This window comes from Falco biarmicus, chromosome 8 (assembly GCF_023638135.1).
Source record: "Falco biarmicus isolate bFalBia1 chromosome 8, bFalBia1.pri, whole genome shotgun sequence".
NCBI lineage: Eukaryota > Metazoa > Chordata > Aves > Falconiformes > Falconidae > Falco > Falco biarmicus.
In genome coordinates, this window is record NC_079295.1 from 29,151,734 (window position 1) to 29,176,934 (window position 25,201).

The 25,201-nt window shown below is 40.2% G+C and overlaps 1 protein-coding gene across 2 annotated transcripts in view; it reads right to left on the reverse strand.

The window, feature by feature from the left end:
* The window catches only part of CNTNAP5 (contactin associated protein family member 5), a 296,864-nt gene that overhangs the window by 141,373 nt on the left and 130,290 nt on the right, over positions 1-25,201 (reverse strand). For both annotated transcript variants that reach the window (XR_008823617.1, XM_056349942.1), the window contains exons 4-7: positions 22,785-22,932; positions 13,988-14,191; positions 11,232-11,416; positions 7,770-7,913 (exon numbers count right to left, since the gene is read on the reverse strand). Coding sequence is in view for 1 of the 2 variants with exons in the window: in XM_056349942.1 (XP_056205917.1) it covers positions 7,770-7,913; positions 11,232-11,416; positions 13,988-14,191; positions 22,785-22,932 (681 nt within the window). In the remaining variant the exon portion in view is untranslated. The remainder of the gene's footprint in view (positions 1-7,769; positions 7,914-11,231; positions 11,417-13,987; positions 14,192-22,784; positions 22,933-25,201) is intronic.

Genomic DNA, 25,201 nt, shown 5'->3' on the forward strand with positions numbered 1-25,201 from the left:
TTTTAAGGAAGAATCAGAGACTTTCTTATTAAAAAGAGAATGGAAGAACACAGTTGCTCAGTGATGAGGATAAAAGTGGATTACATAGAAGACCTTCTGAGCCATAGACTCATCCAAAACTGACTGGAGTATTTCCAGTGACTTCTGCAGGACTTCAATGACACCTGCAAAACTTTAATGAATCACTTCAGTCTTTTCTGACCTTTCTTCATGTAGTATTATGTACTGCTGAATGAAGAGAGGAAACTGCTGTAACACCACAGTCAGGGCAATTGTTGACGAGTTTCTCATACATCCCCTTTGCTCTCAGCGAATATTAATCAAAAGTAGTATGTAATTGGGAAATTATTCAAACTGCCAGCTGAATTGAGATCCTCAACATCTAGCCTACCAAAAGATACATGTCAAGATCACAACTTGAACAGTAAGAACAATAAATAAGTATTTTCTGAGCTCTCATTCTACCTGCAGTTTAGAGCATCAAATGGGCATTTACCTTCCTTATTAATCACTATGGATACTATTAAATAAAAAGAATTTCTTGTTTTCTGCAGAGAATTAGAAAGAAAGATTTCATATGACAGGTAAAGGGACTAAAATCCCAGGCCTGGCTGAGATACAAATGTGGACGAACTGGAAAGAATGTCTCTAGCTTGGAAACTGGAGGACTACTTCTAACTGTGAAGAGACTGAGGTTGTGGAAGACTTTGCAAAGAGAGTTAACAGAGGAAAAGAGATGACCTCTGATGCAGTTTTAAAAGGATAGGATTAAAGATTGTGATTCAACTCTGAGCAATTAGATTTCAAGAATGGGGGAGGTCCCTTCAAATCCTGTTTTTAAATTAACTATCTCAAGCAGAACAGATGTCAGCAGACCCACATAGATTTCAAGTACTTCTCAAACCAAGACATTGCTAAGCACTGAATGAAAAGCAGATCAAAGCAAGATGCCAGCTCCAACCTTCTGAAATACTGGTGCAAACTGTCTTCAAACAGGATGTGAGAGTACCAAGGCACACGGTGTTACTTAAGTTAGGACTAGTCCACTGAGTGAGCAATAGCGTGGCTCATACCTTAAGGGAAATTCTTATACTGAGGTGGGTTTCTCTTTTTCCAAGCAAAATTTCATGATGGAACTCTGAAAGCTTTCCTGATCCAAGTTTCATTGAAACTAACACATCTTTGTGATAACCAACCCTGTCATAGGGAACTGCCTACTCACTGTAGGCATCAAGCATGTCAATAAAATGTTAATTGTTTATCACATTGATTTAAGTTGTTTATATTAAGTTTAAGTTCCTATGTGGAAAACGTAGCATTAAACGAAAAGGAAAGCATCAAAAAAAACCTTGAACACTGTAACTGTGACAGAATTAAGGATGAAATGCTTGGCTAGGTATTTCTAGATGTTCTTTGTCTCAGACTCCTAAGCTATGTCACTGGCCAGAAGTGGAACATGGGATTTTACCATTTTGATGCCCACAGTAACTGTACATTATTGTTCCATTATATGGTACAATAGCTACGAGTTGCTGACAAAAGATGAGAGCAAATATAGAACTATTTTGGAAAAACCATACATCATTTCCCTTAGAGAGACAGAAAAATGAGGAAAAGAGCACAGGAGGAAAAACACACACACACAAAAATACAGAATACTTAATATTTTCCCTCTGTGGTGGGTGGACCGTGGCTGGATGCCAAGTACCCACCAAGCTGCTCTATCACTCCCCTCCTCAGCGGGACAGGGGAGGAGAAAATAAGATGGAAAAAACCCTCATGGGTCAAGGAAAAGGCAGTTTAATAAAGCAGAAGCAAAGGTTGAGCATGGAAGCAAACGCAAACAAATAATTTGTTCTCTACTTCTCATCAGGAGGTGAATGTTCAACCACTTCCCAGGACGTAGGGTTTCAGTACCCATAGCAGTTGCTCCAGAAGACAAACACTGCAATAACAAATGCCTGTCCTCATATACACACACACCCCAGGCATTCTCTCAGTTTTTATTGCTGAGCAGATGCCATATAGTATGGAATATGCCTTTGGTCAGTTTGGGTCAGCTGTGCTGGCCATGTCCCCTCCCAAGATCTTGCCCACCCCCAGCGTACCGGTGAGGGGGGAACGTTGCAGAGACAGCCTTGATGCTCTACCAGCACTGCTCAGCAGTAGCCAAAACACTGCTGTGCTACCAAACACCTTTCTAGCTGCCAATACAAAGGCAGCACATGAGGGCTGCTATGGGGAAAAGTAACTAGGTTTCAGCCAGATCCAACACACCTTGCTTTGAACAACAAGCAGGAATGAAGCCAGCCTTTCAAATTCGTCTTGCCAAAGTGAATAAGATAAATGTCTTAGATCAAACTGGCAAATTTGCACAATCCAAGACCAATTTTTGTTCCAGTTCAAGGCAAACTGATCTACAGCTTATTAGGTTATATTACCTGGGACAAAACACAGCAGCAAGGAGATTTATTATTATTATTATGAAAACAGATCCACATGTACCTTAAAATAAGAAGTACACAGAAAGCAATTCTTACCAGCTTTTTTTTTTTTTTTAATGTATTAGTTTTCTTTATTAGATTTTCTTTTTTTAAATTCCAGGCATCCGTGTATCACAGCACAGCACCAGCCTACAGGGTTGGTATGAACTGCACTTGCTCCAGGCTCTTGACTATGATGGGGTCAGTTTGCCCCTTTCTGTTACGCTGGGCAGCCAAGTAACCAAGCAATTCCCAAGACCTTACCTACTGGAATAAGACCTTACGAAAAAGGACATTTAAGCCTTGGCTTTACAGCAAATTACATGTTCCCTATTTTCCTTATCCCCTGCTAACTCCTATGACAATAATTAGCCATCTTTCTTGCTCTCCTACAGGGACTAACAGCTTTAACACCTCCCGCCTTGAAACATCCTCCTCTGCTCAGCAGGTGCTAACTGCCCTATTCAGTCAATTTGACTATCCAGATAATGTAATAAATTAAACTCTGAACAACTGTTTCTAACCTCCAATTTGCTGAAGGCTGATGACTCTCAAAAAGGCCTTGTTTGCTCAAAAACTTGCCATTTTTTTTCTGCATGTATCAACTAGTCTTACAAAAAAATATGGTCTGTCTCTCCCTGAAAGACTTTCTTCACTTGTGGCCATCACAACTATCAAAATTGTAAGACAAAAACTTTTATATCAAAAATAGGAGAATTTATTGTGGTACCTACATGATGGATTAAATATTTACAGACTGAAAGTCTTTAGAATAGTAGACAAAGCCAACTTAAATCAATGGGAAAGCTATCATTTAAATAGACTTTATTTCAAGACCTTGATTGAGGTGATACACTTACTTTCTTTCAAAACAATCCTGTTAAACTATTCAGCAACAATAAAACAGAAACTTAAAATGAATACTATTTATATAGACTTTCTTACTATTCCACACCACAGGTAGGATGTGAAGGACACTCATCTGAAGACCCAGAAAACAGGCAGGAATAGAAGAAACCATAAAAAGTTGGTTTTACAGGAACCAAATATTTCTGGAATCTGAGTTCACCTGTCTTACCTAAAGAACAGCAAACTGAGTTATTTTTTTAATAAGCATTTACTACTCATTTTTTCATTAAATAATTGCATAAATTTATTTTTTTTAATAAAGTTAACCTAGTCCTGTAAAGCATTGTGTAAAACGTCACTAAATAGTTCCAACATTTTTTATTTATCATTCCTATAATCTGATTGCAGTGCAAAAACTAAGGGGGGGGGGGGGAAGATACACTTAACTCCTGGTTCTCCAAACCTTTGTAGGGTCCTTCACAAATCACCAGGCTGACTTGCACTAGCACTTCAGTAGAACGAGACATGCATAGACAGGTAAATTCTTCTCAAGATGAAGGTATCTCAAATCAGCTTAATAAAACAGCATGTTCAGATTCTCTATAAAGGGAATGAATTATTAGTTTACATTCTCCTGTCACTAGGTATCCTTCCCTGCTCTTTGATGCTGGCAGTTGGTTATTTCCCTGAAGCACCACAGTTATGCATTTACATGTCACCAAATCCCTTGCTGTGCTGAATTGTCACTCTCAGATCCAATATGGCAGGCCAATGTAGAAATTCAAGCATATCTGAGGGGCTGACAACTTCTGCCTTACAAATATCCTACACTCCTCTCAAGTCAGCGGAGGGTTTGCTCTGCTAAATAAAACTACTACTCCAATTCCTATTACCTAAAGGTATTGGAAGGGAAAGGGGGATAGGGTGTTCCTCAGTGTCAGTGAGTACGCAGGGTAAAGCATTGAGAAGATTAAACACAGCATCTTTTCATGACCTCTTCACTCCATTTCTTCAGCTAGACAGCTTCTTATTTTGGCATCACAAATCAGCAACACAAGAAGACTTAAGATCCAGGCCACAGGTGACATCAGAGCAGTTTCTAAGGGTGCAACCTAAATCTAGCAGTAGGTAACCACTGGTGGCCAGGATACTATAGCTATTTTCAGGATACTATAGCTATTTTTCTCTTAACTACTCCCTCAGCCAGACATATTTAGTAATTCTCAAAGGATTTCTCTTCACAGAACTTGTCCCGTCTCCTCCTGCATCTACATACACCCTTAACAAGCACAAAATCCTTCAACAAGGACTTCACCATCTCAGACAGCAACAGCTCAAATAACCTTCTTTGAAGGACAATTCCCTCTGTGCTTCTTGTAAATGTGGCTCCAACTAGCGTATTTTCCTCCTCCTAACTACTTGCCCAAGAAGCCTGAGTAACTGTTGTACAATTTCGCATAATGGGCAGTCTGCACTTCTTTTGTGCTGAGAAGACAGCTAGTAAATAGGGTAGATCTTTAGATCATTATTTTAAAGTGCTTTCTGAGGTTTCCCAAGGGTCCAGCCCTACCACCGTGACAATGGTAATTACAGAAATTTGACTTCTCTTAACCTCTTGCAATTAAAACCCGTAATCCCTTCAGAGAGCAAATAAAAGATGCCCTATCACTTCTCCACACTCAATGACCTAGGGGATAAAAAAACCCCACCACAACAAAAAGCCTTACAACATGCCATCAGGGACAGAAGAAACCCCAGAGGGAAGATAGATAGCTTGTCCAAATAGATAGGGCTACCATGTAGAGAGGTTAAGTATCACACAATATAAAAATGGAATTCTGAAGGCAAGTTCCAGTTCAAAGAGACAGGCTGCCTCGTTATCTTGAGATGTCTTCTCAAGGGGATTTATTGCAAGTCTGACAACTGCAAATGAGCTACAGAAAAGAACAGGCAGAATGATAATCACAGCCATCACCCAAGAGTACAATACATAGTACAGTATGCTGTTATTGACAACCTGTAGTTTCTTCCTCTGACTTTAAATGTAGCTGATTTGGGACCATTATTTACATAGAGGAGGAACTACTTCATAAGAGGAAATCTATACCTCCAAAGCTGTTGTATCATTTTCCTGCTTGTGTGAAAGATGTCAACAGTAAAAACACCAAAGTTGATCGGTACAAAAACCCACAAGTTTGGCTCACTGACTGTGTCATCATTCACAAAGGCACAGACAATGAAGTGGAGCCTGAGTATTGAAGTCTGCTTCCCTTTTGGAGGCAAAACCTAGTGTCTCTGAGCATTTATGGCTTTCTAATCCTAGACTGGTTTGTCCTCAAATGTCATTTGTTAGGAGATAAAGGTATTTTGAAGGCTAACAACACAGAACCATCTCTGGTGATATCCAGCTTGTGCGGAGGCAACACAAGCATATGACGCATTGTTGGAAGAAGCGATTCCAAGTCCCTGCTATATTTAATTATTCTTCTGTGATGTTCCTTTCATCACATTTCCACTCCAGACCACCTTAGCAACTACAAGAATGCAAAGCAGAGAAGCTTGCAGCTCTCTGGGGATACAGATTGTTGCTTGAAAACCTCAATGAACTTTGAGTAAAAGCATTTAGTGCAGAGGAAATCCGGCAAGCAAAAAAACTACATTCAGCAAGAACAAGTCATTTTAATTTGAGTAAGTAAATTGCTAAGGAGTGGGAAAGAGCAGAAAGACGGGAGAGGGAGATTATCCTGTGAAAGCTATAAGTACCTGAGAGTTGCCAGAGATGGATAGCTGCGATGGAAAGGATGTTGGAAAAAAAACAGATCTGCTGGAGCTGGTTCCTATAGAAGGATGTTCATCTAAGATTATTTGGCACTGCGAGTGTGGCAACCTTTCCATGCACTTTGCATATGCAAGTGTCACAGGCACAGCACATAGCAGATCATACATCTCACAGAAAGCTGTACAGCAGCCAGCCTTTGAAAACTATTGCATTAAAATCATTGTTTCTGGGAGGGACACTGAAAGGTGGGGGCACATCGCTGCTACCTTAAATTGACAAAGGGAGCAGGATTAGATCTAGTTTTGTCTAAACCAAGTATTGTGATAACAGAGTTTCATTGCCTGGGGCCAGGCTATACCCAGACAAAAGCCTTCAGAGAAAAAGCACATTACAAAGTTTTTCTTCTCCCCTTTAGGAAGGCCTTCCCATCACCCAGTTGGCAAAACAACCAGCTGTTTAATGTCCTAAGAAGCAGACCAGGGCTCTTTGCTCCCCTTAGAAAGTAATCTGAGGGGAAGAGAAATTTAACACAGTTCATAAGATCTCTGCCTTAGAGTCCTGAGTCAGAGCAATCAGATTTGAGCTTATTAAAGCAAAGTCTCTCAGTCCCAGGCTAAGGGAATATCCTGGAGGCAAGTCTTGACTGCCAGCGAGAAAGTGCAGGACTTCTTAACCATCACCTTTCCATTTTGACATTCCCTGTGTATTCAGCCTCGCCCTAGGCAGGGAAAGTGGGGAAAGGAAGGACTTCTTGTGATCTTTTGGCTTGCTTTGTTTTAGCTTCGGTCTGTTTATACACATTACTACAAAGCACAAGATGTCATGAGAGCCAAAAGCAGTTTCACCTCTACATTCTGCAAATACACAGCCTTAGCCAAAAGGCGCATATCAAAGCATGGTGCAGGAGTGAGGCACAAGATAAGCAAACTGAATTATTTACAATTTGTCAAAGCTGCATGGGAGTGTACTATTCCCTCTTCTTACAAAATAAAATGTTCTTTATTTGCTCATTATATATCTAAATATATCTGTAATTTTGGACTGTATTAGGTGTGATGTTACATTTATGTTTTATGTTAGCAGGCTGGATAAGACCATAGAACCTTTTGCTTTACCTCTACTGTACCATACTTAGAGACACTATTACCAGGTCAATGGTTCTCAGAACTGCCAATACACTAAATATAAGGGGAAGCACAAACAAAAATATTTCCAGTAATAAAATAAACATCTATTCTTCTTTATAATACCAACTCAAATAGAAGAATAAAATTTTGCTACTACTGTACTCCACCACAGTGATGGCGAATGGTTCAGAAAATAAGATTTTATCTGAGTTAACCAGAAAAAAAATGTCTTTATGACTTCTATTATGCCATCAAAAAGAGACATTTTACTCTTGGAAAAGGAATTTAGAAGTTTGTCCAAACAATTTCTCATACACCTGGAAAGTCAGTGAAATGTATTAATTTCCACACATGTCTTTCATTAACTCTTACCAGAGCAGCCAGTGCTGACTGGTGTTAGCCTCAGCAATATAATTTTAACAAGCTAATTACGCCCATGGCTATCTAAATCTAAATTCCACTCATTCAGTGCAGCTGGGAACACCAACAGCATGGAAGTAGAGAAGGAAAGCGTACATTATTGTCTCTTACCACAGTATAGATCTGAGGTTTGCGCCTTTTTGCGAGGTCAATTATATTGACTCCGTTGTAATAAAGGTTCTCAATGCACCCGTGGAAATTTTTCCTCTGAAAGGTTCCTGGCTTCCCTGGAACAGGAATCCCTCCGAAACTGAGCTTTTGGAAAGAATAAAAATGGTATTTGGTTATCACCCCAAAAGCAAAAGGGCAAAGCCCCACACCATGCAGCCAGCCAGGATATTATCTAAGAACCAAGTCACACAAACAGTATCACCTCAGAACACAAAGCAGGATCTGGCTGCCCAATTACATTACAAGACTACAAGCTGCATAGCATTACAGCTGTTGGAGAAACGCTGCTGTCACAGACAGCTCACTGTTTTGGAAACAGCAGTGAAGAGCCTTGACACACCACTTCACCAACATAGCACCACCAGCCCCCCACCCAGGAACACCCAACGCACAAGATAACATTTAAATGGTCTCCAGCCCACAGCCCCCACTGGCCTGGAGGCTGTCACCCAGCAGCAGACCACAGTGGCCAGGAACCACTGAGCAATGGAGGAATAAACCTCAAAGCATCGGGTTCACCTGCAAGCTGGAGTCACCCCTTTTCACCAAGCACATCTCTGAACAGTTCCGTTTTCAGCCAGTGAGGGGTAGTATCCCACACACGAACTACCCCATTTGCACCTTGCAGCTGTTTTCCCTAAATATCACTGTTGTTTGGTCTTTACAATACTCGCACGTGGTATTTGGGACTTGAGCAGTGTAATGGAGAAAGTTTGAGGTTTTACTTTTAAACAAAACTTCTGCTGTAATGTTGTCTAATCAGCATTGTGCAGATTACAACTCATCACTTAACTGGAAGGCTGAAAGCCCTGGAAGGACAAAGACCCTAAGAAAATAAAGCTTCCATAATCCTTGAAGCATAATAGGGGAGAAAGAAGATGGAGAGAAGGCAAAAGAAAAAAAAAAAAAAAAAAAGGAAAAAACCACACCCCTAAACCCCACAACTCAAAAAAAATATAATTCTATTTTCATTTTCCAGATGACATGGCTCATTTCTAATTAACTCTACCAGCTTTTTTTGCTAAGTCTTACTGTTGGTACCACTGGGTTTTTATTAATTTTTCCCATCGCAGCCAGCAGCATCGTGAGTGATATAATGCAGATCCTGCAGCCACCGTACTTCACAGTGCTTCCAGCACATCGGGAGCTGTGCTGCAATCCTGCTGCATCCACTGCATCAAGGGCATGCACTGCTGTGTGGCAACACTTACATGCTGACGGCTGCTGGAACCTGGGCAGCCTTATTTTCTGTCATAATTCCTACCCGCTCACCTCAGCTCAGTATCACAAAAGTAAAGGGAAATTTGGAGGCTATTTTTCCTCCCACTCCACCTAGCAAGCTGGGATACATAAACAAATAAAACCTCCCTGGACAACCTTGAAAGTACTTCTTTGAAAACAAGTCCTTAATGAACTTGCACCTCAGCTGAATTTAACTGATCACTTCAGAGAAACAAAGAGTGAGCAGACTGCTACTTTACATCACTTGCAGGTTCATTATTGGCATGAGCGCTTATGTGCTGGCAATGTTTTGGGGTTTTTTTCCAGTAAGAATCATTAGTTCTTCCTTAGAACACCAGAATTTCCTTTTTTCATGTTCTCTTTAAGTCCCCTGCTTAGGGACTATGTATTGGATTTCAAAACCAGAAGAAAAATCAATAGCAATTATACCACTGCATTATTAAGAAAAGTTTCCTTTGTGATTGGTAATAATTTTAATTACCAAACTAATGGTTTTATTACCCTCAGTAAGGTCTTTCATCCCTAAAGTGTGCTGAGATAAACTTTCAATAGACTGTATTGCTGTAACGTTCAGCTGATCGTCTCAGTGAAAATGGAAAGAAAACACAGTGTGGAAAACTAAGCACCAGGGGCCAGGACTGAGTGCCACAGAATCAGCAGTGATGCTGACTTACATCAGCTGAAGATCTCTACCATGCTCCCTGTTTTGGAACATCCAGAAAAATGTTCTGCAAATTACATTGGAGCCTGAGCGTTCCCTAATTGGCATCAATTTGTAGTAGGAAGCAAGTAATTTTAATATTTTGAAATTAGGAAAATGGAAGACTCAATCATTTGGCTTTTCTCAACTCCACCGTGAAAGTAGTTACAGCTTTGGCCCTTGCTAGTTCGGTCTGAAGCTGTTCCAGAATCTCAAAGCTCAAATGTGTTGTTCCCAATAAATGTGCTTGTGATTTGGTACCGCAGTACTAGAGTACAGGTACCACTCACTTCACCCTGCTTTGTGAAATACAAAGAAGGGAATTTCAGCTGGAACATGAGAGGAACAGAGAGCAGGGAGAGCAGGCACCTGACACTTCCAAGCCATCTGCTTTTGTCCCTTGGGTGTGCTGGGAATTTATCCTTTCTAGAGAAATGATTTCAAAGTGCAGAGGGGAAACTTGTGGTCTCTTAAGCAACGAACCATGCCAGCTCAGTGCATCCAGACGGGGTGATGGTTCTGACTGTGCAAGCATGACCCTGTGCCTTGTGGGCTAGCAAAACTCAGTACGCAAGTGCATGGGGATAAAAATGAACGTGGGTAATTTGCACACAGGTGTGCACTGGTGACGGGAACAGATGAAGAACTGCCTTGCATATAGATAGGGGATGATATGAAAGTTTTTAAGGTATTATTTACTATCAGTCATAAGCACTGAACTGCTGGAGTGATATAAACTACACTCTGTAGCACCTTGGCCTCATGACAGGGGAGCACACCAGCCTCGAGTTTAATGGGCAGGCAGGATGTTTCCTCTGTTCAGTCCTTCCTCGGCGGAGCTGCTCTGGCTTCCTAGACCAGGATGCTCTGCATCACAACCCCATATGTGAAGGGACCTGGGTCAGAACTGTTTATCTTGACAGTCATGCTTAGGGTCTTTAATTCCTAGTGAGAAGACAACGGTATTTATCTACTCATCTCTATGTGGGCACCTGTAATCCAAAAAAGTGGTGGCTGGATAGAGGCACAACTCAGAGCTGGTATCATGAGAGGTCATGCCAATCAGATACAGGGATGGTGCTCAATGCTTGCATTAAAATCGCATTGGAGATGATGACACAGCACCTCTCCCTACAGATAAGATCATTTTCTCCCTGAAGATTTGACTAGAACCCAGGCTATACCTTTTAATTTAGCTCAAAGCTTGCCTTACTTTGAACTGTAAGCATAATCCAATGCATATTTGCCCAGAGACCGGCCATTTCCTGGGACTGTTGTATACAGAGCTGCACTGACATAGACAGTTAACTATGAAAGGAGCTCTCTAGGATGGAAATATTAAATAGAGAAAAGATCTTTGCTGGAAAGAAACAGCTCTTAGGGTGGTTGTTTTCCATCACATTCATTTTATACCAGCTCAGCCTCACCTCCCAGCTTATAACCTAAAAGGCTTCACACACCTCATAATCAATATCCAAGTGATCTGAATCGCCCTTCGTTCGGAAATGTTGGGTGTGCTTGTCCACCGTGAAGTTCACTTGCTTGTTGAAGCGCTCTATGAGAACCGAGTGCCAGTGCTGATCATCCAGGAGGCTGCCCAGGGTGACGGATGTGTGGCTGTTACTGAAGTGCAGGTTGGAGTCTCCTGGAGGGGCAGAGACAGGCAGAAGACACCAGGGTTACCCCCAGGCCCTTAAGTGAAGCATGGGGACTCAAGGGGAGCACAGAACAGTCCTCCTGGGTGCAAACAGGAGCTCTGCCCATCAGAATCAGACCCTTGTCAAAACTTGCCTGAGAGCCTTTGGGCCTCGCCTCTTATTCATATATGTGTGTGTATATGCACACACACATTTTTTTCCCCTGAAATCCTTGTGATAAACCAGAAGATTGTCCCAGTGCTGCACCCACCCACTGCAGCACACAGAGGATCACCACTGCGCCTGTGCCCTTGGCTCTGCTGTGCATTCCAGGCCCTGGTGTTTTAAGAGCTCCCTTCAGGCTGCACAATAATCTCCTGTCTGTTCACATTAACAGACCACTCCTGAGACTTCACAGTTTCAACTATGTGCTTTTTGTATTTTCACCAGAAATTGCACCTGTCCATTTTCAGAGAAAAAAACCCCACAAGTCAGTGAAGTAACATGAACGCAAGTGTTTTGCTCAGCTCAAACAGATCCTTACACCTGGCCTAGATCTCCAAAACTTTAGATCAAGAGTCATAAAAATATTTAGGCCCTAACCCTGGTGAATTCAAGCACTCTTCTGTTTTCCAGCTGGCTATATATCTGAACACTTCAGAGCCTCTCATTGAAAGAGACTGTGTGTCCTTTTTTATATTCCAGCAGAATGGAGAGAACACATGCTCCAAAACTGTCAGGGAAGATGCAAGCGGGTTCAAGAGCAGACATCAAAACCCTTGACCATGACATATGAATGCACAGAGGAGACTTGAAATGGCTAGAATCTGTGCATTTGGGGCTACTGCTGAAAGAAAAAAAACCCCTTATCTTAGACTACATATTCACAACAGCATCTCCTCTGGAAGAAGTAACAGAATATATTTAACTATACTATATTCTTATCTTAGTATGAAACATCTGTAAGAGGAGAACAAATCAATGGAGTCAAAGAATCTCACATTCAGAGGCTTGTGATGTAGTTACTTGGTCCAAGTAACATCCAAATACCAAACTGGAAAAATGCTGCATTATCATTCCTACTCTCTGATGCATTAAATAAATAAAAAGAAAGAAAGAAATGAAGGAAATGCTCGTTGGAGACTAAACAATTAATGAGCTTATGTAAAAATGAAATCCAAGACCTGTGGAAAATTGTTACTGACATTTAAAACAAACGTAATTAAGCACTAGGGGAAAAATGCAAAAAAGATTTACCTATGAATTCTGTTTTAGTGCCTCCAGTTTTCTCCCACTAGTTTATGATTTCTTACAATTCCCCAAGTCATAAACAGGGGACTGAGACACTGCACTGTTGCCTGCTTTATCTGCTCTAGACAAATTTCTTTAAGTGTCTTGGAACTGCTAGTCTGGGATCTGCCCCTGTTAATACTATACATCATTAGATACTACGTCTCCCATTTTTATTAAAATCACCTTTGGCAGTCTAAGCGCGATGTACATTAGTACATGCAATGATTCAGATTACTTAATTCATCAAAGTTATTAGGATTGAGAATGGCAGTGAAAAACTTGGACCTTAAATCTCTCCCCTCCTTGCCCACACCCTCACGGTTAACAGAGGAAGAGGCTTTGTTGCAGTTTTCTGTCCGAATGGGCTGCTGGGGCTTTCAGACCAAGTTAAATACCTGAACAAGGTAAGTGGAGCTCCTGTGCTGACCAAAGTACAGCAATACAGGTGTGGAAACTTCTGGCCAACTCAAAACCTCAGTATGAGAAATGTGAGTCAGTTGAGACTGCCGAGTCCAGTACCATTGGTCACCCACAGCTGAAGCTAATGAAGGTTTTGCAGTAAGGCTGGGGGAGGGGGTATGATCACTCCTAATACAGTAGCTCCTGGCATTATCAAAATGCTTTAGCATATTCACCAGGAAAAAAAACAAGCATCCTTCTATGGAAAGAAATTAAGCCAGCCTTTCATTTGTCCCTCTGATACAACACAATAACACAGTGATGGCTTTCCAGATATACACAGTTTTCAACTGAAATAATCTCAGAAACAAAACAATACCAACGTGCACAATGTTTTGACAAAAATGTTTTCATTTAATTTCTGTATTCTCATCTCAGTTCTGATCATGGAATGGAAAAAATAAGACACAAACCAAAAATAAGCGTTTGCACTCCAAACCAAACCTCCTGAGAATGCTCTTCTTAAAAATAGTAACAATAAAAATAAAAAAGGAGGAAGGGGAAGAAACAGAACTGGTTTTGTGGTGTTTTTTTTCAAAAAAATCACTGTTTGGAAGCATCATCAAGCAAAGGTCAAAACTTCAAAAGTAGTCATTCAGCAGCTCAGCCTTGGTCAGAACTAGTTAGAAGAATCAAGATCTCTTCTTGGCTCAGCTATCATGTCTTGTGTGACATCAGTCAAGTCTATTTTCTTTTGCTTCCCCTCCCACCTTCTCTCAGCTGGAGTTTCTAGATATGACTTAATATAAACAATAGATTTATAAAAGCAAACCTAGACAATCCTTGTTACAATAATATGTGAACCAATTAGGATTAATTACCCTTACCCAGGTTGATGTGCAAGGAGAGTTTTCCTTTCTGCAGTTCCAAGGTAATATAGTCTCCACGCTGTCCTTCTCCATGGAATAAGACTCCATCCCCCTGCATGCTCTTGAACTTCAAGGAAACCACATCCTTGAATGTGCTCATAAGTTTCTGATTGAACCTGTAGAGGAGTGAGCTTCTGCCATCGAAGTCTGCAATATCTGACTCTGGGAGAAAGAAAATGGCAAAATGAAAAGGAGAGGCAGCATCAGGAGAGGGACCATATTTTTTCAGAATCTTTCCAAATATCACTTGGAGCCAGGTATTCTCAGAAGCATACATCCATATGACATGCGTGACATTTGGGCAACCACATTTCACCCATTTCCAGTCCTCTCCCTCTGTCTGGGGAAGGGGAACACTAAGATAAAAACAGAACTCCTCTGGACTTGTCCTCTCTCTCATCAAAGACTCTTTTCTCACTGAATTTTTTAGAACAGAACAGGTGCCTTCCATCATATTCAGATCTGCCGAACATCCCTTGCCACATTTGCTGTTTGTCTCAAACACACCCAGGATGCTGTTTCATTACTTTGAACACTACAGTTCTCACTCCACTTTTTGTAGCGTCACAACAGTCTGTTGAGCTGTTTCTGCATGTCAGCCATGCCTGCATCCACCTTTGCATCCAAATAAGTATCATTTTACCCTCTGAGGGTTGGCTGTTTGTTTGTGATGGGCATTTATCAGCTATGTTTCTGCATGCAAATTGACTAGGTTGGCAGGAATAGTCAAATATCAATTCAAAAAGCTTTTGAAGGGATTTCATGGCAACTGGGCATCTAAACTGATTACACACCTTTGAAAATCCTGTTAGAAGCATATTTTCCTCTTCAGTCAGCCTCTAAAACTCAATCACTGTGATAGAAAACAAGCTTTCAATTCTTCAATTGCAATTAATATTTCCTTTGGCAGCAGCAGCCTGCAGTACTGTCTTTGCTTTATAAAGTAGTATTTAAAGCAAAATGTATTTTTCATAAACTTTTTTAGATTTCATATATATATATATATATATATATAAACAGAGCATTTCAGGTAGCTTTAAATACTTTTAACTAATAGATTGTATTCAAACATGTGACTGTCATACATGAATTCAATTTTATTTCTATCTAAAGACAATTTGGCACAAATTATGGACATATCTACTTGCCAATAATAAACCTGTTAATCCATATTTCCTGTTTTTAAGAAAAATACTAAAATTTAAGACCACCAGAAAATGAAGCATCTGAACAAGGGTTTACTAAGCTACATAACCACTGGGATACATGCATAAAGACAAAGAATACCTTCATAGTAACCAAGAAGAAAGAGCATAAACTATCTTTGTTTGCAAACAACATGTTTTAATGATAATCCAAAGCTATCAGTTTTCCATTTTCTTTTGAAAAATAATTGCAAGGTCCATATGCAAAATAATCAAGATTTCCAGGTCAGTAACTGCATTATGAAGCTGGTGATTTAAGTCACCTATGTTCCCTTGAGAGTTCTATCCTTTTGAGCATTAATGGTAGTTTCATTTGTTCCTCCTTAAAAAGGGAAATAATAGGGATTAGGGTTTTCTTCTTCTTTTTTTTTTTTTTTTTTTACTTTTTTAAATTGAACCAAGATTCAAAGAGGATTGCAATTAAAAACTATTGTAAGCTCATAAAATAAAAGACCTCTTTTTACCATGGAAACTACCATCGATAGCTTCTGCATGTCAGTATGACAGTATCTACAGAAGTTTGATGGCACACTCACAAACTTGCAGGGAGCTCAAAATTTAAATTCTACAAGAAATTCTGTCACACCAAACCAGATTCCATTCCAAATCATAAGGCAATTGATTATTTCTTATGAGAATAAAACTACAAAGAAATTCAACCCTAGGAAAAAAATCACTCCAGAATAAAGTAAGACCAATTTCTTATCTGTGATGTCAGAATTATAACACGCTCTTTAACATCATATGCGAACAGTTGTAGTTTAGGAAGTATCATGGATACAAAAGTATTCACACCATCTGCTTTTACTATTTTTTAGTTCTGATTTAGACATTTAGAAAAAGCTCCTTCAGAATAGCTTCTTTCTCTCTATTGACACCTTGACTGCCCGTTTCTATAAAGGGAATTAAATTAATAGTTTAATTCTTATGAATTTCCCCAGCTACATTAAATACTTCAATTTGTTTAAAGTAAATTGCAATTGTGTCATAAAAATGGTTTCATTTTAACACAGGCAGAGATTAGGAAATAGCTTATAAAGAAGCTACAGTCTGATTTCCAGTGGATTTTGCAGTTAAACTTGGTTTCACTTCTACCTCTCAAAACCAAACATACCCTAAGAAAGCAATGATTCAATGTTGTCATAATAGTGGTCCTTTTTCTTCTTCTTCTTAAGATCCAAGCCTTCAACCAGTCTGAATTCACACTTCAGTCCTTATTCTTAACTCTCCACTAAGTCACAGCATAACACAGTTTCTTGATTTCTTGAACAGCTCTACCACTGACATTTACAGAGTATAACACAAAGGAAAACCTGTTTCTGAAAAGTTCTGCTTCACTAATTATCGGTTGTGAGTACATCGGCCAATAAATAGCCCTAAACAAAGTGGAAATATGTCAAATGAATGCTAACACTGGCAGCCAAAAGTCATTAGTGTCAGTTTGTGTGACAACAAATCGTTGACTTCCCATTAAAAACTGAAAGATACAGCACAGTTCTAATACAGTCATTCCAGAAAACCTGCCTGTTTGCTTAGTGTTTATTGAGTCCACGTATGTCCATAATCCACTTGCAGCAAGAAAACAAAGATCAGAAATGTCTAAGTCTCAAAAAACCTGTAGGAATAACAAACTAAAACACAACGTGTTGTTTTGTCCTGCACTGCCTGTTGGTTTACTTACGCATAGACTTTATTCAGCCTGGGTACTTTTCTACACTGTCCTCATCAACAAGGCTATAAAACTCATCAAAAGTGAGATCAGGCAAAAACTGCTTCTTTCATGTTATTCTCCACAGACCAACAATTCAAACAGATGTCTCTGTTGTGAATACATACGTAATCACAAAATTATTTAGTTTGAAAAAGAACTTCAAGATCATCGAGTCCAACCGTTAACCTAGCACTGCCAAGTTCACCACTAAACCACGTCCCTCAGTACCACAGCTACACATCTTTTAAACCCCTCTAGTGACGGTGATTCAACCACTTCCATGGGCAGCCTGTTCCAATGCTTGACCACCCTTTTGGTGAAGAGATTTTTCCTAATATCCAATCCAAACCTCCCCTGGTGCAACTTGAGGCCATTTACTCTCATCCTATCACTTCTATATCGGGGAAAAAAGAGATTGACACTCCTGCTCACAGGTGATGAAGTTCCCATGAAACAGGAATTATTCATCATGCTGTTTTTGAAATTCAATAGAGGTTCTGGCCTCAGGGGTGCTGGTTACATCATTCCATTTGAATTTCCTTCCCCAACACAGATCCAATCATCAAAGTCACTTGGGGGTGGGTGGAAATACAGACAGTGAGTTGAAGGTGGATTATCAGGTTAATTCAGCATTTGTCATTGTTTTGGGGGGGATTTTTTTTATTTTTTTTTTTTAAAGGAGCATGTGACCACAGGTTTTAGCCTGTAGGACCAGCTATGCCGAGAGGAGCCAGACTGGGAGCAATGTGAAAGCATGGAGTTTACTTGTGCAGCAATCTGCTCCTAGCAGCAGAGAGGACATACATTCATACTTACAAAGACAGTTCTCCCAGTGATTTTGGGCAAAGTAAACACTTGGCAAAGTTATTCCAAAATACAAAAATATTCCCTAGAAACAGTTGCAATTTGAGGCAGGAACTTTTTTGGGTTTGCACTTGCCTCAATAAACAGGGAGCTTTAACTCCCTGCAGGAGGAAAAACGACTGTTCCTGGTCTGAGCAGCTGTCTCTTCTGGCCAGTCATGCTTTACTGGCTTGAGTGAAACTAAAGCAATCCAACTTCCCCCTCCATACCCCTCTCAGACATTCAGTCCAAGGGATGAATGTGGATGGGCACTTCAGAGGTGACTGTTCTGCTATGCAGCTGTATCACAAATCTCTATCTGCCTCTTGGTAAGCAATTGTTTGGGTATTTATCTTATGCAGTTGGTTACAAACACTACTGCTCAATGACCATCAGATGGTTCTCTGCAATGCATTCTTTTCTATCTCATAGGAAGACAAAAGAGCGGAGAGAAGAAGATGGGGGGGGGAGGGGGAAGAGAGAAAAACAAATCCAGTAAAAATACCATTTAATCAAAAATCACAATATCAGATCATATTCATTGAAGTAATGACAGCAACGGATGAGAACTGCAAATTAATAACTCACCTCTCAAAAGCAGAAGATACCCTGTCTCACACCCTATCATTGTTCCTCCTGTGATTTCCCAGCCTGTTAACTGCACATACACCTGATTCTGCTGATGCATTTTGGGCCATTAACCAGTTACAGAACATGATCAGCATCTTCAATGAAGCTATAAATCTTATCCTATAAAAGCAATTGTGTCAGCAGATTTTTTTCATGTGCTGAGCTAACAAGACTTTTCCCAAATATAAAGACGTACCCATTCCCCACTCACTGCCCCCAGCATCAAAAGCATTTGATTTGCCATTTCTCTGGGCACATCCTCTGTTGCAGCTCTGGTTATCCATGATAATCGCACTGCTTCTGGAGCCACTGCTGCAAAGGAACACTGAGACCTTACACATACTTCTGCATGGAAATTTCCATTTAACTCATCATAAATCCTTTTCTGAACAGGAAACATCAATGTATGTTTTCAGATCAGTATCATCTCCTTCCTATTTCAGTACCTCTTCTGAGCACATGAGGTGGAATCTTTACAGGAATTTCAAATAAATGTAAATAATTTTCATTTAAATACATACTTTCTTTGTAAGAAAGTAAACAAAAATTAGCACATGTTATCTATGAATTCCAGCTGAACCGATGGCCTTGGAATGCTTTGTTGCACAGGAACTTCGATCTGTATGGGATAAGGTCAAGCACACTCAACAGCTTTACTGTTAAAAACGTGTTTCTATATTCAAGACAAACAATGTCAACTAGCAGCGAATTAGAGGGTGCAAAGAAAAGAGAGCAGGAGGGTAGGGGTGGCAGGGGAGGGCACAGGACAAAGCAGAAAGCTCTCATTTGACAGATAAGTTTTTGAGGTAAATTCATAGTAGTAAATTACTTCTAGCAGGAGCAATAAAAAACAGCGAATGCCATTTCGAACCGCAGTGCACTCCCATGTTAAGTTAGCCACTTTGGCATCCACTGCATGTTGCAGTTAATCTCTCAGATGATTCTTCAGTATTTTTTGTTACTGTGTCCTGGCAGAGCATCTGGTGACCTACAAGACCGGATGCCTTTCACATGCTCCCTACTAAACAGCCATCACTGAAAGCTGCATTTGCCAAAAGTTAGCGCAAGGTTATTCTCTTTTAAATAGCCCCTTTGTTAGAGGAAGAGGGGCAGGCGTCTCCTCAAAACTGTGGTTGTCACCGCACCCATGACTAGTCACCATACCCACATTCCTTAAGCAGACACATACAATCACAATCCATGTCCATTATCCCCATTTCACATTATTTCTCCATATCACTGGGACCTCTTCAGCAGAGTATGTTGCACAGGACGGTCATACCCAAAAAATGAGAGATCAGAGCCTTGAGCTGGCACAAGAGTGTCACATTCACCTAACTTTGCCTTGACAAAAATGCTTAAGCAGCAATGAAGCCACAAACCTCTCCTATAGCTGTCATCTTCTGCTCAAATACGCAAGGTTAAAAAGGAGTTGATGTGAGCAGAGACCATCCAAGGAACCACAGGCTATTTTGCATGCTCTCATGTATCACAGCAAGGTGCTCAGCTGCATGTTTGGCAGTAGTCCCAGGGTTTTAGCAGGTGTGCATCAGCACATGAAATTCAGATGGCCTAAGCTGTCAGTGTCCCCAGACTTATGTTTCAGCCATCCAACAAATGCTGCCACTCACACAAACAGGATCTCCAGCCTGCCTGTAAATGAAAACCTCGCTTCTGCAGTTTTCTGCCCTGGATATCAATATTAAAGCAACTCTGTTTTCAGATCAAGTGCTGCATTTCTGGGGCAACATTTGCCTGAAAGATGGAATGGACAGCCAGTGGTCCATTACCTGGTAGAAATGACCCTGCAGTCACACATGTACATTTGCACAGGATTTGGCTCATAGGGTTCCCCATACCGATGTTCTCTTTTTATACTATACTTCAGGGTTGGATCCAAATCTAAAATGCCAGTGGAAATCCTTTCTTTAACTTCAGTGGACTTAAGATCAAATACTCTGGGTTTGTTTACCTATAGAATCCTTTAAGTCATTCCAGCAACTTAAAGAGGATTGGGCATAACTGGAATTAGGCTTGTTACAGATGAATTATATCAGCTGAAGCCTTTGGTACAGGTAGGTGACTATAATGCTGTTCCTACTTCCAGACTCATATCCCTCCTTTCATATACACGCAGACACTTGTATGAAGGGTCATCTTTTAGAGATGGTGCATATTTGGGACGTTTGTTCTTCTTCTAGCTCAGTTTTCCTTCCTGGTTTGCCCAACAGCCTGTCACTAACAATCTTTTTTTTTTTTTTAATGCTTTTCAAATTATTGATATATTTCTTGTGCCATAAATTAATATGGTGGATGAGTCTGTATGCTGTCAAACATTACAAAGTGCAGTTATGTAGGTGTACACCAGCTCAGGATCTGCTGCAGATATCGTGTCAGTATAACAGCAAAGATGACATTTTAGAAATGATCAAACATCTTTTGTATGGTGCTGGAATGCTTGGGTTAGCAGTAGCCAAGAATGTGAAACTATACAAGCAAAACTTGTAGGAAGGTATTGCTTGGCATATGCAATTTGCCAGAGAGAAATTTGAATGGCACATTTATATAAACGGAATGAATATTTCAACACTCTGTAAAACTTTTATGAATCCCTTTATTTCTTTTCTAGCTTGCTTCAATCTCATACCTCAATTCTGCATAACCATTTTTATTTCTTGGAGCTGCAGGGTACAGGACAAAGATGAAGACCTAGATGATATTAGTGCAAGGAAATTCAGCCTGCAAGTGACTCTGAAGTCTTCTTCGTATCACAGAAGATACAATCACCACCTGACATGAGTGTTCATATAGTATTTCACATTGACTAGCACCAAAACACATTCAGCCACAAAAGTTTCAGCCTTCAGTTCAAGTTCTGTTTGTTGCACATCTGTTTGGACTATACTCTTCACTGCAGAGGTCTGGTCATCATTAATAGAAGAAAGCTCTTTGAAAGCAGATTAAACACCTGCTTTGGAATGATGTCATCAAGAGCAGTTTTGATTCATAGGTTTCAGTTTCCATGTCTACTAGTAGGACTGGAAATGGTTCCATTCAGACCAGGCTGTTGCAGGTCTGTACTTAAGCAAATGATAGTCCACAGTGCCTGAGCACCAAAGCAGGTGGAAACGCAGCATTTAAAAAAACATGAATGGATTATATCTACACATAGCTACACACAGACCATAACAAGGACCTTCCTGTGAAACCACGTGAATCCATCCTAAGACCCAAGCGTACTGATGAGGGCACTAAGAGTGCTGGAGCACTCTGTTCAATGGTATAGTGTGAATCAAAATGTTTAAGACACCCTGATTCTGCTCAGATGAATTGAAGGAGTCTCCCAAATAAGAGGTTTTCAGCTTATTATCTTAAAATCTCTTTTCTGCACCCAGCAGGAGTGGATGAGGACCTAAGCCAAATGGGGAGATGTAAAAGTACAGCAGTGTCACACAATGGTGACTTCTGCCATACCATGTTGAATTTACTGGTAAAATGCTGTTAATCCCTTGTACTCTCCCCAGCAAAATCTCACCTTTCTCCAGCAGTGTCTCAAGTCACGTTTCACCATTTCAGAAATAAACCCACAGCCACCTGAGAAACAAATACCAGACTTATGTTTCCTCATTTGTGGATTTATTTCTGTTTAGTGCGAGAGAGCAACATCGGTCCTTTTTCTTTACGCTTGCACTCTTCCATGGTGATAGGTCATATATCTGCAGCAGTACACCAGGGCAACCATGTGGCTGAAATGTCCCAAGGCAACAATGTTTATAGGCTGCTCCAAAGCCCATGTGACAAAATGCTGCAGACCATGTCTTAGAGGATCATCACCATGTGTTATGAAGACAAGCGCCAAAGAAAACAGTCCTGCAAAAGCAGTTAAAGCAGCAAACAAGTTCTCTGCTTTCCCGAGCTTTGAAGTCATGAGCCTCAAATAGAAGTACTAGCTGCATAATCTGCAGCACTTCCCCCAACAACTATTTAATTTGACTTAAAGCCAAAAATGAACTATTTAAGCAAAAGGTGGTACCATTCCTAAATAAAGCCCTACAAAAGGTCTGAAGTAGCTCTGTGCCCTCCAGCCGGGCAGGAGTTTTTACAACATCTGACTGCTTTGCACTGGGAAGAAGCAGTAAATCAGTCTGTGGTAGGCTCAGCTCTGAAAAAGCTTCACTAGCTGAGCTAGGTGGGCCTGCACATCCCTGAACAGAAAGACAAGAATAACTACTGAAAAAATAAATGATGGCTATGTATTTCACGTTACAATTGAACTTGTAAAACTTCTGCTGGACCTCTCCCACAGCACTGACAGCATCAACAATAAGCTCTGTGAAAATATGTGGGTTAAGATGTAGCCACTTACTATAGGAGCAGCCGAAGACCTCAACTCTCAGTCCTATCCGCCCACCAACATTCCACTTCAGAGGGATGAAGCGCAAGAAGCGGGCTTTCATGGAGTGCAGAAATTTGTGGTGAACCACACTATCAGCATTGCTGTTCCCTGTGAAAACCTGGAAGGAAAGAGAACCTTGGTGAGACATTTAGCACCGAGAGGTGAATGCAGCACTCTGAATTAAGGCTGTGAACTGCTACCCCTCTCCCTGATACTCAGTCTCATAAATTACTCAAAATAATATAAATTGATTTTGAAGTTTTCTTCTAAGTGCTGTGTCTCTTATGGAGGGAGAGGAGGGAGACAGCAGCACGCAGAGCACCTCCACATAGCACAGAGATGTATACAGGGAGTTACAAAAGCAGACCATAGATGGGGATGTTACAGAAGATGCTATGTAATTTCTTCAATCCAAGGATATTCCTGTGCACCACAATATTCCATCAGCCCCTAACATACACACCGTCCCTTCAGTGCAGTGAAGGATGGGGACCAGTTTAGCCTTTGGTGCATTCAGGGTAGGAGAAAAAGATAGTCACAAGGCACCGAGGTTTGGCCAGTGCCTGAAAAATGAACAGGAAAGTGTAGATCTAGATACGCCACAAAAAACTCAAGTGAGAAAGACACAGGAAGAGACAAAAACCTGAGTCAGTACATGGGAGAGCCAACATTTTGGCCATGTTTGCACCCAAGACAGTGAAAGCTTGCACACAATAATAATTTAAGGTTTTCTTTTCTTGCCTATTTGATTAATAGCCTGCAACTGCAAGCCAAAATTAACGGCCCCACTCAGAACTATCACTTAACAAAAGCAAATTCTTTCATGGGTGAAGAATGACTGCAGGATTTCAAAGATAAACATTTAGACAACTATCCAAGCTATGACCCTGCCTGAAAATTTTTCAATTCATCTTTACACCCTTAGTCTGTATATCAAACTAGGAATATCATAGGCTTCCTGCAATCTTCAGAACATTTGAATAACTCAGCTAGGATTTAAATTTGAAGCTAATAGTTTTGTAAAACATGAAAATCAAACACCGAACTCACAAAAAAAAATTACACAGTAAGGTCATATTTGTAAAAGATGTCCTTCTCTCTGTAAGTATAAAATCTCATCACAAAAAGTTGTATCAGTTTTAAATGCTTCTGGAATTCAAAAGCTGGCAGCATTTACCTACACAATGTAAACTGCAAGCAGAAATTGGAATAATCCCAGTACAGCAGATCTACAATTTTTTCCCGATGGCCAAACAAGGTGCTAAAGAGATTGGAGGTTTCATCTCCACTCTGAAAAAAAAAGGACTAATTAGCAACTGTTTTTTACCTAAATGCAAGCATTCCAACTTTTTCCCCAATGTTATTAAAAATGGTGTAAAACTTCAAATTCAGTGTCGTCTTATTTTACTAAACCTACCATGCTATTGTTTTATTAGAACTATATTGAATAAAAAATATTCTTGAACTTTTCTAAGGCACAATACTTTGAAACCATATAATTGCTTATTTCATTTCACCTTAAACTGGTGAAACTTCATTTCACTCTAACCTGGGCGAACTCTCTTATATGAAATAAGCCTTATATTCCACCCAGTCACGATTGCAAAAGACAGCATATATCTCAATTCCTAAGACATGCTTTGCAAGTGTATTTCATTGACGGCATTGCTTGCCCCTGAAAATGAACAAATTTACTGAAACAATTTCTTACAACTCCAGTTACTTCAGTGAAGCGAAGCACCACCTTTCAAAACATGTCATCTGTAAAATTATTTTTATTAGGAGCTTATCAGGCTGGAAAAGGTATATAATTTGGCTATCCCAACTGTCCACAAAGCTTTTTCTGTCCTGTATCTCTTCTTCTGAAATTTTTATGCGCAATATGTTGTTTTTTACAAGTATTATGCAATGCTTAACTAACCTCTCTCTAATTCACCTATATTATATAATTACATTTTTTTGTATGGAGATTCTTGTTGATCTGAATTCAAAGTTAACCACATAGAGCACTTCAGCAGTCTTGCCCTTCAGATATGTTTTGAGGAGTGCCACAAGTAGCACTTCAAGATGTCCTGGGCTTACTCATGCTGCTCTCCAGATAGGAGCCAAATTCAAATTCCAGCAGAGTATTTCAGAGGTTTTTTCCTTCTATATTACAAATGAAAAATCCTGTTCTTCTCAGTAATGAAACTGTCAGGAGAGGGTAAGTCTCACAGAGCTGCGGTACTGCTCACATTTTTATTAAGAGACTCAGGATATACAAGACGGATAAAGGGGACTGTTGTTTTCTGATTGTTTTCTTAAAAAGCTCATCTTCGTGGAATCTTGTGATTACGTAAAAATTTCACCTTTCATAAGAGAAGAAAGAAATAAGGAAGAAAGAAGAA